The 17,196-nt window shown below is 47.0% G+C and overlaps 1 protein-coding gene across 1 annotated transcript in view; it reads right to left on the minus strand.

Annotated features, from left to right (window-relative positions):
* The window catches only part of LOC144828693 (carbonic anhydrase 13-like), a 160,797-nt gene extending 144,411 nt beyond the window's left edge, over positions 1–16,386 (minus strand). Inside the window, exon 1 of the mRNA XM_078687077.1 lies at positions 16,161–16,386. Coding sequence (XP_078543203.1) covers positions 16,161–16,194 — 34 coding nt within the window. The 5' untranslated portion in view covers positions 16,195–16,386. The remainder of the gene's footprint in view (positions 1–16,160) is intronic.
* Between the last annotated feature and the right edge of the window lie 810 nt (positions 16,387–17,196).

The raw sequence follows: 17,196 nt of genomic DNA on the forward strand, positions 1-17,196 counted from the left end.
ATGTAATTGAAACAGAAACAGTACAGATCACAAATAATGTACAGCAGACAGACCATTAGAGCCAAAAGCAGTTAGCTATCACTACGCTGGCAATCAAATCTTTTTTATCTACCTCATAATACAGGTGCTAGAGTTGTGTAGAGAGTGATAGCAAATGATGCCTAGGATTGACAGAAGTATGCTAAGTTGAAAATAAAAGTTGTGATTTAAATTTTTAGTGAGCTGTGGATTATTACAATATTGCAGTCGCCATAGTACTGATTATTAAAGCTTAATACAAATCAATGTTTGGTTGTATTGCATTAGTTTGAAAATATTCAAGTTCTAATAATGTATTAACAGTGGACTTTTCCATCTGCAGAATATACTGAATGACCAGCCCTAATATAGGTGCTAGAGTTGTGTAGAGAGTGATAGCAAATGAGCCCATACCCAAGCGAAAAGGTGATCAAAAAACACAAAAACACAAAGAACAGAAGGATGCAGCAGATGAAACAGGTCAAATTTAATTGGAACAGGAACAGTACAGATTACAAATCATGTACAGCAGACAAAACATGAGAGCCAAAAGCAGCATATGCAACCATCCCCAACGGAAGGCGGTAGTGGGACACAAAAGTATGGAAAGAGGCCCAAGTAGCAGCATTACAAATATCACACAAGGAGACACCCTTCAACATGTCCAAGGAGGAGGTAACTCCACAAGAGTACCGCCCCTGGACTGAAGAAGGAAGAGGACAGTGCACAGTCTTGTAGGACAGGACCACTGCACACTTCAACCACTGAGTCAAAGAGGACAGAGAAGGCTTCAGACCCATGCCAGACGTCCCATAGGTGACAAAAAGAGAGTCCACCTTCCGAAACGCCTGGGTACAGTCGAGATAGATGCAAACAGCCTGCAAACACATCAAGGGAATGCAGAACATCCTCCTCAGGGGAGGAATGAACAGGAAAGAACACAGGAAAGAACAATAGCCTCCTGACTGTGGAAGGCAGACAAGACTAAATCGGACTAGTCCGCAAGATCACCTTGTCTGAACAAAAATGCAAAAAAGAGGGAGAAGCCAGAAAATCCCCAATCTCATCAACTCCCCTACCCGAAGAAATGGACACCAAAAAAAGAACCTAAGTGGAAAGTAACTTGAGGTCAACAGAAAGTAGGGGCTCAAACAGGGGACCAGTTAACACCTGAAGCCAAATGAAGATCCCAAGTGGGAACTAGAGAATGGGAGACAGGCCGCTGAAGCAAAAAACTCTGCAAAAGGCGAGACACCAAAAGGAGAGACAGAGGCCACTGCAGAACACCAGGATTCAAAGTTCTACAAATGCCGCACATAATACTTCAGTGTCGAAGGCCTACTAGACAACTGAGTACTCTGGGCCACCTCCAGCGAACATCCCTGATCCAACAAATTCACCCTGTCAAGAGCCAAACCCCCAGCCAGAGGTGAAGAAGAGAGGACTTGCTGAGAAGGGGAGCAAGCAGAGGAGATGGGGGCAGAGGAAACTGCCAATGGGGACATATCGTGAAACTCTGAAGGACGGAAAACCAGGGCGCCTGAGACTATTCTGGCACCACCAGGAACAGCTCCATCTGATCTAAACGGACCTTCCTGAGGACCCGAGGAATCAAGGGAATAGGAGGGAAGGCAAACAGGAGCCCCTGAGACCATGGGATGAAGAAGGCATTGATCGCCCAGGCCAACCTTGAGAGAATATTGCTGCAGAACAGCCGAAGAAGGGCTGACTCCTCCGAGGCAAAGAGATGCAGCCAAGGAAGTCCAAACATGGAGACGATCTGCATAAAAAGAAGACGAGAGAGGCATATGGCAGAGAAAGGGATTCTGCTCGGCCCACAAACCTATCTTCCGGGAAATGAGAAACAGAGGTCAGCGCATTCCCTCTTGCCTGTTGATGTAGGCAAGGATCACCTAATTGTCCGTCTGAACGCAGACAGCCAGGTACCGAAGTAGGGGAACAAACCAGCGAAGAGCCTGCCAAACTGCCATCAGCTCCTGCCACTTCGAGAACTGGAGAGACTCCGAACAGGATATGTGGGTATCTTCCTAGACAGTGTACAATGCGATAAACAATAAGATAATAGAACATTTCAAACTAACAAAAACATGTACAGGAAAATATATTTCTTGTAATTATTGAAATAGATATTTTAGACTCCGAACAGGACCACCGGCATTGGGCCTTGGAATCCCTCAGAACTTCCCCCCATGCCATGGCACTCGCATCAGTGGAGAGGACCTCCTAATAAGGAGAGGGAAGAAGGTTTAAAACCCTGGAGAGATTGAGAGGGGACAGCCACCACTGAAGTAGTCCTAAAGGTCCTGAGACACAGGAATAAGAGCCTCGTAGTCCTGTGAAGCAGGATCCCAGTGGCACAGAAGGTGAGGCAAAAGGAGATACAAATGGAGATGGGACCAAGGGAGGACATGCAAAGTGGAGGCCATCTCCGCCTGATTTTCACAGCCAGAGCTTGGTCGACACCAGAGAATGGGAGAGCACCCAGGAGAGATGCTGGAACAGAATCAATTGACATTACGGAGACAGGAACAGATCCATACGGAATAGGGCCCGCATAATCTTCAGAGACGGTGAGGGCTGAAGGGAGGACTTCCGGTGATTGATGAGGAAACCAAAGGAACCAAGCAGACGATAGACCTGATGAACATCCTCTGTACCTGAGAGAAAGAAGGAGAACCAATAAGCCAATCATCAAGGTAAGGGTATACTTGAATACCATGGGAATGGAAGAAACCCACCAGGGGGGCCAAGAGCTTTGTAAAAACCCTTAGAGCTAATGAACGGCCGAAAGTAAGCACCTGGAACTGGAAGTGCCAGGAGCCCACAGCAAATTTCAGAAACTGCTGAACCTCCAGAAGGATTGGAACATGCAGGTAAGCATCCATCAGGTCAAGAGAGGCGTGGAAGGACCCCTGGTGTACCAGCTGAAGACCTGAATGCAAAGTCGCCATCTTGAAGCAGCAATGCAGAATGTGCAGATTCACAGCTTTCAAATCCAACACAGGGTGGAGGTCGGTTGTATCTTTCTTGGAAACCAAAACGAGAATCGAATAGTACCCCGTCCCATTACCCAGGGGCGGAACCTCGATGACAGCCTGTTTCTTCAAGAGAAGCTGAACACCCTCCAGCATGGCCGCTCACCTCACGGGATCCTGTGGCAAAGGGGTCTCCTTGAAAACCTGAGCCGGGTGAGACGAGAACTCAATCTGTTAACCAGAGACCACTGTCTGAACAGCCCAGGCATTGGAAAGACCCTGCCAGTGATGAGAAAGAAGCGAAGGCGACCCCTGACAGGCAAAGGTGGATAGTCATTGCTTTGGAACAGGAGTGGAGGAAGCAACGGAGGACAAAGACCAGGACTTGTCACCTCCAGAGCCCCCCGGACATGACCCCTGACGCGAAAGGGCTGATGAGCACCTCTAGACTGAGGGAAGGCAAAAGACCAGCTGTAACCAAAATTTCGAGCCCAAGAGGGAGGGCAAACAGGAGCCACCAGCTTCTGGTTCTTAGCCGACTCTTTTATCAAATTATCAAAGAAGATGTCCAGTAAATATCAAACCTGGATCTCCATAAGGGCCAACAGGGAGGAGGTATCACCACCCTCACTTAACTGAATAGCCAGGGCCTGGAAGTCCTTTAAAAGGGACTGGACCATATAATTTGTATAGGCAGTTGCCAGAACTGAAAAATTGGAGGCTGCGTAAGACCGTCTAACAGCCCCCTCAACACCCTTATCAATGGGGTCAGAAGGAAGAGCGTCATCGGAAAGAACCATGCCCTATGAAGAGAGACCAGCCATTAAATTATCCACTGTCACAGACTGAGGGAATTCTTTATATAACCCTTCAAAGTTGTAGCGGTTCCCCAAAAAGTGAAGAAAAGCTGTCTTTTCAACATCCCACCACTCATATGCAAGAACCTTGCGGACAACAGAATGGAGCGGAAAGCAGTCAGGGTCAGACTGGTGGTACTGGGTGAAAAAATCCTCCTCCAACTCATTCCCCCCAGGAGCAAGAAACCCCAGTTTGCCCCAAACATGGGCAAATATGTCGGATAGCTCAGCTCCTTGAACAAAACGAACCCTCCAGCCATCATCTTTCTCAAGATCTTCAAAATCAGCAACAAGTTGAAGCTGACGCACCTCAGCAGGAGGACCATCTAAATTCATGTGCCTAAAAGGCATCCTCCACCGCCTCATTGATCAAAACACGGAGGGCATCCAAAGTAGGACCACTCGAGGAGCAGCCAGCAGCAGACTCCATCATGCAAAGACAAAGGATATGCACTTCCTGCAGCAGACCCATTTCTAGGGAAACGAAGTCTTGAGGCCTGATGTCTTGCAGGATGGACCAACCAGCAGAAGGCAACCAGAATAGTAAAAAACAGCCACAAAGGGTGGGGCCCGCATGAGGTAGGGTGACTAACCGTCCGTAAATTTCACGGACTGCCCGTAATTTGGGCCTCTTGTCTGTCGTCCGTAAGGGTTTCGTCCACAGACGCCTTTTGTCCGTAATTTCTGACATTGGCGTGAGCCGCCCCCTGTAACAGCCTGTAACTCTCACTGCAGGGGGCAGCTCACGTTCCTGCTGTGATCTGTGGCCTGCAGCAGCCCCTGCCCAACCGGGCACAGACTGCTATCAGGCCCATTATCATTCTGTATGTTGTCCTAATTAGCACATACAGAATGATAATGGGCCTCTCTGACCAGTGACAGCATTAGAAAAGGGGGGGCCAATCGGCCCCCACGCAGGCATGGCGGGGCCCGGCCCCTCCCATATCCCGGTTCCTTTGTTGTGGCCTGCCCCCCCTGCCCCGGAAGCAGTTGTGCACTTCCGGGGCGAGGGGGCGGGCCTCGAAGGGGTTAAGAGCCTGGGGAGCGCGGGAAGCGGCCTCTTTGTGCCCGCGCTCCCAGGCTCGCTCCTCGCCCCACCGTGGGGCGGTGTAATTTTCTCTCTTTTTTATCTTGCAGAGATCACAGGTGTGTCGTGGTATTTCCAGCGGTCGGCATTGGTGCTAGGACTATCGTGTGCAGGTCTATGCTGGGCAGCGGAGTTTCTTGGACGCGGCCAGCATGGATTCTGGAGCGGACGGCGCAGCTGGAGCAGGACGCGCGGCGCAGGAAGAGTCTGATAGAGAGCCCAGGAGAGGTCGGGAGTCTTCGAGCCCGGAGGTTCCCATGACTCGGACTGGGGCTTAAAAGGTGAGCCGTGGGGCCGCAGGTGCTCGGCGAGTGTGGAATGCAGGGGCAGGCAGGTGAAAGGCAGGGGCGGGTGCCGTGCGCGGTGTTGGCGAGCCATAGTGCCTTAGCCTGGGGCGGACTGGTATTTGGAAAACCCCCGCAAATGTCGAAAAAGCTGAATTTTATAGCAGATGGATTGTAAGTGACAGACCAAAAACCTACATAGCATTAAAGGACATTTTTAAAAGAACGCTCTAAAAACGTACAAAGAATGTATAGTTTGTTTGTCAAGCGAACCAGACAATCCACAGGTATATGGAGACCAACCAGGTCAAATAACCTACTTTTTGTTGTTTTAATTTACTGTGTGCTATAGAAACAGAAAAGAACCAACCCTACTGTTATTCTTAGTGGTGATCCGGTCAAGTACCATAGATTGAAGTCCCGAGAAAAGCAGGATCTTGTTGATAGGGCAAGATCTACCAAACATGTAATTTTGCTACAGCCTTACGCCTTATCTCTCAGCCTTTGAAGGCTCCGGCGAGGGTGATCTAGCGTGCTTTTGGAGGGTCATTCAATTTAAGTATCGGTGATCACATTTGTGGGAGAGCGACATGCACCAACATGGAGTGCGCTGCAAAAGTTGATTATAACTGTTGGGTCGCTAGCATCCATGCTGCAATAATTCGGTCAAAGCTGCCTTTAAAAACAGAAAAAGTTGGCCTTGCTCCTCCATTTTAATACTTCTGCAAAATTGTCCCCGGCTGGCGCATTGTTGCCGGGAATTATTGCTTAAATTTCATGGTTTGCTACAGCTTTTGCGACCATATCTATGTTTTCATTCTGACTTACTCCGTTTCCTGGCTTTGTTAATGTGAATTTGGAGCAGTTTGCAGGGACCCGCGCCAGCTCTCACAATGAACTGAAACAGCGCCCGCAATCTTCCTGCACTTGCAGCTTTTTTATACAGGTCTGGGTTTCGTTCATGAATGCATAGGTTATAAAAACAACTCACTGTAAGAATGTAGACATCGTGGCCTAGGGGCAAGGCCTTTACCTGCCAGCACAGGGATTCAGGGTTCGATCCCAACATCTTCAGCTGGTGTTGTCATGTTAATATGTACAGTTTACCTAAACGGCAGTTTTTATATTCGCCCTGCTTAGGAAATGGCTTCATGTTAACTTCAGCCTGCAGGGAATACTGTATTGCCCTTGCTACGTGCAGAATACCTCCATATAACGGTGGTGGATTCTAATAATTACACCACGATGATTCAGAGCAAATTGCTTGTCGTCTGCATATTTATTTTAATTATCTAAGATGACTGTTAGCAGAGCGGTGGAGAATTAATAATTTTATGCCCACGCATTATCACTAGTCATTCCTCTCATCCTAATGTCATCCGCATTTAGATTTGGAGCAATTTTCTTGTTTGCATATTTGTTTTAATTATCTAAAAAGGCATTTTTGAAAATAAATGATGATTCAACGGTGTATTTAGAGATAATGTGGTAATACGGACTTCTTTGGCAGTTTATTAGAGAGCGCTATGCGGGGAAAGCACACTGCCAAAGTGAGCAGAGGAATCAGTAAACAAACACCAAAATGGGGAAGAGTTAACTCTAAATGGCTGTGCTGCAATTGCTAACTGAGACAATGTTTTGTTTACTAGCAGAACTTGGCAGAATGCCTTTGAACACTGTGTATTGCTGTATTTTACTTTTGAATAGGCAAACTAAAAGGCAGTTTCTTTAGAGCACTAGGTTCATGCTTCCAATGGTGCAACAGGTGCAGTGACACAGGGGCCCAAAGTTCTAGGAACCCCTCTAAACACCTAATATTGCTATAGTTGGCTACTGCACAGGCAGTTACAAGTACTGGTATCTTGCAGACGACAGTGTCCTGAGTTGAATGGTGCAGTGGCGCCAAGTCAAAAGTTGTCAGAATCCCTCTGAACAGTTAATGTTGCTATTACATAGGTAGTGGTGTTCCTATGCGTGCGTATAAATTACAATACCGGATTCGGTACTAAATACGCAATTTAAAATAATACGACAAGTGTGTTCATTCTGCTCTCTTAAGACGCGAGCGTAGCTATTCCTTTTGGATCAATTCACAGAATGTGCTGCGCAAAGTCACAGGATGCGGCGCATATTGCACAATAACGTATCCAAAGAACACATAATGTAGTCTTCTGCGGCTGCACAACTTCACCGGCTACCACAGTGCGTTATATAAAGTAAAACAATGGTTAGGTGTAGCCTTTAGAGTGTCAACCGGTAGGCCAATGATAAACATCTTGCATCCACATAATGCGCATAGAGGGTGACGCAAAAGCACTGCCTATAGCCCTGATGAGAAATGCACAGTGTTATGTTTAATGTCCTCTTCTTTATCGGTGTCCTTACATTCCCAGGATTCTTTCCCTTTAACTATTGAAATCCTGTAGCGCTTTGGTATGTGATATCACCAAGATTATAATAGACTGAGTCAAGGAGGACCATTGAAATGTTAAGTTCCCCGCCTTCCTCATGCGGGTGTAAGGAGGTAGGGCAGATATATACTATGATGTCGATCTATGGGTTAGGGACTGTCATTCAGGCCCCCCATCCCCCTAATTAGCAGTATGATGGGACGGGCCCAGAGCTCAGGATGGCTCGTGTATTGACATATGAATTATTGCTCATTCCTATGGTGGGTGCGTCACGTGGTTATCTCTTGAACATCCAACTCTTCTCTTTTGGACTTCATGCATTACTGAATGCAACGAATCTTAGGTGGCGATGACTTCCAGGGCTTAGCCACTTGGACCAAAAAAGTGAGTCCTCAAGTGGATTTCTTATTGAAACCTGAGTAAGAATATGAGGTGTTGCCACTCTTGTTGTCTGCATTGCTTACATTTTGTTTGTAGTGTTCCTCCTTTTCCCTGAGATGAGTTGTAGGTGGTTCAGAAGGCATTAAACATTGAACTAGCCAGATCAGGGAGCCAAATTATGTGACCATAGTGCGAGAGGGTTGCCAGACATATGCTGCACAATATTCTAGGGGGCACACCGCACCAGTCTAAACGACCCTTATTGATGGTAGGTTAAAGACAACCTTATTAGAAAGCTATCCTAGTGGTAGCTGTGGAGACCAGCCGTCAGGCTAAGGCTGGTAGGGAGGTAAAGCAGCTTGTTTTACCAGTCTAAAATCTCACGAGTGAGGAAATGTAAGTTGTACCACACCAGGTGGATATAAATATAGGTAGTTATTCTAAACACATCCCGCTGGTCCCCTTTTAGGAGGCTATGAGGCAAAGAACTACAGTCAGTAAACGGATTTAACATGCAGTAACTTAGCACAGTATACGTTGTGCCCTAGGGGCGTACCGGACCATATATCAAGAAAGTGGTATACGGACCACAGCAGGCTTTTTGGCAAGGCGTGCAGCCTTTAGAACGGGGGGCCATCAGGAAGACCTCAAGGTAGTGACACATGGGGACCCACGCGAAGGAAAAGACTTTATCTCACAGGTCATCTCATGTTAGTACTAAGATCAATGACATCAACCGTAATCCTACACACCCTGGCCCCGGATGTCACACCTTAAAATGTGTCCAAGAGCCTAGTTGCGGCATCACATAATTCTGGGGATCCTTGTGATCATGTCTGGTTGGCTGGGATGGTATTTACCAGAAGTCAAAGTGGGGAGCTAAAAAGGGCTCTTGTGCCATTTTACAGCCTGGCATAGTTAGGGCTCTGCTAATCCTTTTGGGTAAAGACTTTGATGCTGCACTGTCAAACACTGTCCTTTTCACACATAGATCCTATGGTTAGGGCGGTGCTGATCCTATGCCTAACGATTTAGATGCTGCACTGGCAAACAGACTGTCCCTTTCAAACCTAGTTCCTATTGCCTAAAGACGTGGGTAGAAAACCAGGAATTGGAGGTGATGTCCTGGTCTGCAGCAGAATTTTTAGTAGCCATGAATGTGCAGTGGCGCTGCACTTCACACTGTGTATCGTACTTAAGGAGTCATGAGGGCCCTATTGTATCACGGGGGACCCCATGCACTGGGTCACTGTACTGCACATTGGATATTATTCTCTAATGAAGGTCATTCTACTACATAGGACACAAACTGAGGCTATGCTTAACACTTACAGTCGGAAGTGTTAATGAGTATGCATCTGGCGCTAATCTTATCTAAAACTTAGCAAGTGATGGTAATGTAAGACTAGCACGTGTACAGCAGTTATCGCCAGAAACACTAATGGTTTGTGTTTATCTTTTCCATTTATGTATGGCCGGGTCCATGGTGGATATCTGGAGTGCTCCACATCACAACAGCTGCAACAGGTGGACAGCCCAAGGGATGCTTACGTCAGGTAGAGGATGGCAAGCAACAACGCAAGTGTGATGGGCGAGCGATCAAAGACGCAGGAGGTGCCAGCACAGGGTTGATTGTTTTTTGGAGTGTAAACCCTAGATTGGGCTGGCCGCAGTAATGTAGCGGGATGTTGCGTCACATAAAATGGCAGTATTTTCCTTAACAGGAATTGTATTTCTACAGTAACGGCGCCTGTGCTCGCAGGGCCACCAGTGTCAGCATGGTATATTCATAGGTTACCAATTGGTAGGGCCAACGATAGGGATGGGGCAGTGCACAAGGGTGTGCATTGCTAGCCTTGGCAACCCCAGGAATAAATAGGCCTATGCAACGCCTCATCACCCCTGGTCGGGAAGTGGGGACTTCCATAGTTAAGTAGTAGACATACACTTAACATTTCCCAGAGCGTAGTGGCCAGGTGTGGGTGGTTAGCAGACTTCACGATACGCCAGTGGGAGGTGTACACTGATAATACCAGGATACCCTCGGTCACAGCAACTACAGGGACACCAAAGATGGGGTCTGTCCGTCCAGGGCGGGGAAGGAGAGGTACCCGATAGGCATGCCCCCCACCCTCAGTCATTATCTGACATGCGGGTAACAACGATTGGGGTTTTAATTGGGCAAAGGGGATTCTGGTGGAAGGGATAATCGCACTAGCAAGCTAGTTAGCAAAATATAAAACACAGACTGCACCATAGGGGGGCTCAGTTGTTTCCCAGGCTGCAGGAAAAGGGGGGGTGGACTTGGCGAGTGCGCAGAGTCACTCGGTGAAGAATCACTCGGTAAAGAGGATCAACACTTGGATTGAGAAATTATTTCAGACACCTCAATTGCAGTATATCCCACAGGGGTGCATCTGAGAGGGACAATGTAGACTAGCAGTCGGCTGATAAAGGAGAGTTGGCAATTGTTGGAGGGGTGGTCTCTACGCACAGGGTAGGGGTCCATTTGACAGAGTCAGGGAATGCGTATGGATAGGGAACAAACTAGCAGGGGTAGAGGGGTTCTTTGGATTAGGAAGATGACCTTTCAGTGTAGGCGGTTGGGGGGGGCCAGATAGTCGGTCAACTATGCTGGCCTGTGGCGGTAAGGTCATAATCGGTGAGCAGCAATTTAAGGTCCTTAGGGGGGGGCGGTCCCATTCACGAAAGGGGCCGCCCAGCGGGAGGGGCCATTGGTCTCTCCCAGAACTTCAGGGGCAGGATATGATATCCATTACTTAGAAGGGGGAGGGAGTTACGCTTTCCTCAGGCTGGTAGCCACCCCTCACAGACACTATGACGTCATCAAGGTGCGCGAGTGTACGGGCCCTCCTGTTATGGTTAAATGGAGTTCAGGGAGCGCACATGGGTGAAACGTGCCCTGGGTTGCGCGCGCACGTGGGTGAAACGTGCCCTGGGTTGCGCATGCGCATCTCGAACGTGAGAGCGTAGCTGTAAAAGGATCTGACACCGGTTAGCGACCTTGCCGTACGACTTAAATTATTAGAATGCATTTTTATTTTCAGGATGTTAGATTCGGTTAGGAAACACGCTGTACTAGATATTTGTTAAGGTTAGCCCATCATACCATGGCAAAAATGGATGTAAATCTAATGTTCTGAAATGTGCATTTAATAATTGTCTAAATGTTTATTTTATTAAAATTTTAATTTTGTTTTTATATTTTAATAAATACGGCCAGGGGGGGCCCTGACCCCCTGACTTCCAAAGACCCATGTGTTGAATGGTTGAATTAGGTAATGCTGTCAATATGTTAGGAGGGGGGTGGCCGGTAGTCCCAGACCATGAGAAAAGGGGGGGCCAATCGGCCCCCACGCAGGCATGGCGGGGCCCGGCCCCTCCCATATCCCGGTTCCTTTGTTGTGGCCTGCCCCCCCCGCTCCGGAAGCAGTTGTGCACTTCCGGGGCAAGGGGGCGGGGCCTCGAAGGGGTTAAGAGCCTGGGGAGCGCGGGAAGCGGCCTCTTTGTGCCCGCGCTCCCAGGCTCGCTCCTCGCCCCACCGTGGGGCGGTGTAATTTTCCCCACCCTCCATCCCCTTTGATTAGCGGAATTTGGGTACATTCAGTGGTGGTATACTGTCTAGCGATGTGCAGGATCATAGGAATATCATGCTTGCCTCATTAGGCCCTTTTTCCCGTTTACAGGTGGAATGTACATATGGAGATGTTTTGTGCTTTACTGTGGTTTTTAACTAATTTTCTCCTTAGGCCTTTTTCCGTTTTACAGGAAAATTTACATATGTATATTTTTGGTGCTTTATGTTGACTAATTTTCTCCTTAGGCCCTTTTTCCCTCTTAGTATAGCAATGTCGTATTTATTATGTGTGTCTGGCGGTAAGGTCATAATCGGTGAGCAGCAATTTAAGGTCCTTAGGGGGGGGCGGTCCCATTCACGAAAGGGGCCGCCCAGCGGGAGGGGCCATTGGTCTCTCCCAGAACTTCAGGGGCAGGATATGATATCCATTACTTAGAAGGGGGAGGGAGTTACGCTTTCCTCAGGCTGGTAGCCACCCCTCACAGACACTATGACGTCATCAAGGTGCGCGAGTGTACGGGCCCTCCTGTTATGGTTAAATGGAGTTCAGGGAGCGCACATGGGTGAAACGTGCCCTGGGTTGCGCGCGCACGTGGGTGAAATGTGCCCTGGGTTGCGCATGCGCATCTCGAACGTGAGAGCGTAGCTGTAAAAGGATCTGACACCGGTTAGCGACCTTGCCGTACGACTTAAATTATTAGAATGCATTTTTATTTTCAGGATGTTAGATTCGGTTAGGAAACACGCTGTACTAGATATTTGTTAAGGTTAGCCCATCATACCATGGCAAAAATGGATGTAAATCTAATGTTCTGAAATGTGCATTTAATAATTGTCTAAATGTTTATTTTATTAAAATTTTAATTTTGTTTTTATATTTTAATAAATACGGCCAGGGGGGGCCCTGACCCCCTGACTTCCAAAGACCCATGTGTTGAATGGTTGAATTAGGTAATGCTGTCAATATGTTAGGAGGGGGGTGGCCGGTAGTCCCAGACCATGTCGGATCGGGTGTGTTTTTTCCAGTGGGGGTGAGAGGAAATGTAAGATCTGAGAAGCCTTCGGCTGTGATATTTTCCTTCACTTTTTTGAATATGCAAACGCAGGTGTGTTTCACTCGCATACACAACAGATGCAGTGAGTGCCAGGTTCTGTCAACCTAAAATAAGCCAAATTTTGACTTGTGCTTGTGTTGGTTGTCTATTTACTTATGCACTATTGCACGAATTCCTCTGATGTGTATGCAAAACATCTCCAATGATTCGAGGGAGCGGATTCCAATTAATATAAATATCACAGAGTCAAAGTTCGTTGATTCCCAAATTCATGCTTTATTCAAGTCTCAGTCACAAAAATGACGACAGATTCCAAATCCCACTTCAATATTTCCAAATCCAAACTAATCACAACATCAGACAGCCGACTCGTTTCGTCCGGTGACGGACATCATCAGGGCTGATCACAACAAATTCCACTCTTCTCATTCAGTTCTGAATCCTTTCTCTAAAAGTCTTATCCGCAGGAAGTTTTCTGTTCGTGGCGACGGGCCGTGTATGCAAAACATACCTTTTGTCCCAAATTTTTGTCCTGAATTCTGACCTTCTGCTCTGAATTTTTGTCCTGAATTTTGATCCTTTGTCCTGAATGTTTTCACTCACTGTCCTGAATTTGCACCCATGCCAGTTGGTCACCCTAGCAAGAGGAGGGAGCCAGAGAAGAAACGGGAACAGGCATGCTCCGCGATGCCACCCGCCAACACCAACCAATGCCCGCTACAGCAGGGCAAAAGGTAGGAAAAAATGCCAAGGCAGCACTGCTGCTATAGCAAGCTGCGTTCAAATGCAAGCCACGCTCGCAGTCCAAACAGGAAAAGCAGTGCGGCTACAAATTCAAGTCGTTTCTACCGAACAAACAAGAAAAGCAGCACAGCTGTCAAAGCAAGCCACACCAGATCCTGAACAAACAACAAAGGAAGCGCAGCTACTAAAGCAAGCCGGCCCGATGAATATACAATAGAGGTAGCGCGGCTGCTAAAGCAAGCCGCTGCCTTGCCAGAAAAAAGAAAAATACACATACCTGATGCTAAGGCAAATGGAACTGCAACACAGAAAAAACTAACAGGATGTATTTTATCTCATTGATGTATTTCTATTTGAGAAGATATTTAATAAAGAACAAATGAAGAAAGAAAATTTCAACATTGGAAGTTCTTACTTGCTCACATAGAGACTAGGGGGTATATTACCAACAACTATCAATATTTATCGCTAAATGGGATGAGCGAGTTTTTTTTTTATCGCCAAGCATTGCCAGATATTAGCGCATAGATAACATGCTATTAGCAACGTTTATCTCTAAAGCGATAAAATATCCGGCGATAGCGGCAAAATGCGTGAATATCGCTGAGAATACAGCAATATTCACGCATTAACGCCAATAGGGTCTTAGCCATAATATCCACCTCCCATTGGATATAATGGCTAAGAACTGGTCTGAGCAGGCGTTAGCTTTTGGAGATATTCGCACTTTGCACAAATATTTCCATCGCTACGCCTGCGTTGATAATAGGCGATAGCGATGTTAGCGACTGCTTTCAGTCGCTAACAGGTTGGGTACACCCACTTTGCATGTCATTAGCGATAAATATCGCTGACATGCAAAGTGGGCCCCAAACCGCTCGCTATCGCCTACAAGCTGTTGCTAACTGCTGTTAGCGACCGCTTGCTAATAGGGCAATAGAATTATCACCGCTTAGCGGCCGAAAACGGCCGCTAAAGCGGCGATAATCTCTTATCGCCCTCCTTGATAATATGCCCCTGTGTTCTTTAACCTTTTTGCTATACTCAAGCATCTCTTATAATATAATACGACCACTGAGTGCTGAACCACATTTTGTTATTTTTATATTTTGGAGTTTTTCCATTTTTTAGAGTAGAGAGGGGTTGTACTCCTTGGTTCATTGCACCGCTGAAAATATTTTGTACCGTTCTCAGAATATTATTGTTGGCAGGTGCAGTTTCTGTTTGGCTCAACCCTTCACTTCTGTATAGTATTTACATATTTTAATGAGTCTGTGAGTGTTGATTTGAAAAGATTTTTATTGGTAACTCACATGCGGAATAATTGATAACTTGTAGCGAGTGTGTGCATGATTATTGTTGACAAATATGCTGGTGTAAAGAAAGTGCATCAATAAAAAACAAAAAAAGATGGCCCTGGACATACAAAGTACACCAAGCATTAAGCTTTGAGAAAGAAGCAAACTATATATTTCCTTAAAAAAGAAAAGTGGGATACCGACAGTGATGTTCTGTGCACTGTGTTAAATATGATGTACATTACCTTAGAATAAGCACAATTATTCTCGGACGTGTTTTTGCAATATTTCAGAGAGCTTATAGCTGGAGTGCTAAGCAAGGCAGCAAAACCAGAAATATGCTGAGCATGTGTTTTAAATAGATTTAAAATCTGAGATTATACAGTACATCGCCACTGTAATGTGTCCTCAAAATGACAAAAGTGGAATATTACGAATGTCAACATGGCAGGGATATATTACCCTGATCTGTGAGAGTCGACAAAGAATCAGTGAAATGGTGAGTAAATTCAGGGCAGTGTTGGTGAGGAGGGCAGGGTGACAGCGTCTTCAGTCAGGGAAACAGCAGCGTTGACTGTCATCTGCATGTCTAATGGGGATGACAACTACTGTGATGCATTAAGAGGACTGCAGCTATTTTCTTTGTACCACCACTATTGCACACGGGGTCCCCTTTACCAGATATACATTTCTCTCACCAAGCTGTAGTTGTCACTAGTGCAGCAGGTGCAGTGGCAATGGGACCCAGGGGTGTGAAGGGCCCATTGCACCCCAATTCTACATGTGTATAACAACCAATCCATGACATGTGGGTCTCATTTCCAGTCTAGCATTTGGGCTCAGGACACCCGTGACAAGCCACTGTCTGCCAAATGCATTGTGGCTAATTTTGATTCAATTTTCTGAGGAAAAAAAAGTTCAACCTTCTAGAAATAAAAATGAGGAACTTATCTAAAGGAATCTAGCAATACTTTAACCTTGTTTATTTCTTCAGTATTCCTGCCACCTTATATGCAACATGTTTGGTAATTACTGCAAGTAAGCAGACACCTCACATGTATTCTGTGTTCCTACTTTTATTGTGAATTCGGTGTTTCAATGTCGCGAAAGGAGTTGCACTCTATCGGATTTTTAAACGAAGGCCCCTGCACCACTGCAGCTGCTGAACTGTTGGTAGCTGGGCCGATCATCTCGTCTATCTTACTGGGTGTCAGATGTTTTACGAGCAATAATTCAGATGGAGAATTCAAATTTTCACAAAAAAATCTGTCCTGCCAACTCCGGTGAGTCGAGGGAAATTGTGACTGTGGAGAAGGCACGGGGTGCATTCCAGAGCACTGAATGAGGGGCACATTAGGGTAGCGGCGCTGGTTTAGATGCGACCCTCTGCATCCCGTCCAAAGAGCCCGAGTAACTTCAGCGGTGACATACCGTTGTGCTCGGCGTAGCCCCACGAACGCGCCATTCCTGCCTCGCGCTGCTGCCTCCCTCCGATTCCTGTCAGTCCTTGATAAGGCAGTGCTGTTATTCCCTCATCTTCGTCTCTCCGCCGCGTTTACCTCGCCCGCAGGTGGACTTGGCTCCCAGAGCTCAGGGGCGGAGAGATATCGGATAATGCTCTTTGGTCAGTGACGGCGACCGGCACTTCCGACAGTCCACTCCCACGTTCGGGAACAGCAGCTCATCCCCCGCATCAGCCCTAAGTCCTTCACCCAGCGCGCAGCCGGGATCTGGTCTCATCTGCACTGACAAGCAGCTCCTTGCGCAACCGTGGTTCCGTGGTCTAGGCGTTATAGCCATTGCAATTGTGAAATGCCTGCACACAGCTGGTGAAGAAGTTGAAGCAGGCCCGGCTCCAGGAATTTTGATTTGGGTGGGTCAAGGGCACATTCGGGTGGGCCACTGCAGGCCCAATTTGTTGCTTCTGGAGGTAGCCTACAAGCCCTGATTAAAACATATCATAAGTATTTGTAAAGCGCATGCTCACCCTTGGGTATCTTGGCGCTGAATAACAGATGTTTATTGTTACCCAACGGTACTCATTTTACCGACCACAGATGGATGAAAGGCTGAGTGAACCCGCCGGGATTTGAACCTGTGACCACGAGGTCGAACACAGAACCCTGCAGTGTATGCAGTAGTCCACTCAGCCACCAGACCCATGTACTTGCAAACAGGCAGCATGATACAACAGATTACTTCTGTGTGTACACAGAGCATGTAGAGAGTTATTTGAAAGTAAGACCAAGGTTTGGACCTAACTGCAAACCCTCGAATTCCAGCAGGCCAGGCTTCAACACATGTACTTCAATGCTAAGCATATTATAAAGCGTTCAAGATTAAGGAAGTCCCTATTACTAAACGAAAGCTTGACACCAGTGCCCCTCATCGCTCCAAAGCACCTCCCCCTCATTACCTCCTCCTCGGATTCCCTCATTGCTTCCTCCAACACTGCCCTTCATCTCTC

Source organism: Lissotriton helveticus, chromosome 4_1 (genome assembly GCF_964261635.1).
Source record: "Lissotriton helveticus chromosome 4_1, aLisHel1.1, whole genome shotgun sequence".
In the NCBI taxonomy this organism is placed as follows: Eukaryota; Metazoa; Chordata; class Amphibia; order Caudata; family Salamandridae; genus Lissotriton; species Lissotriton helveticus.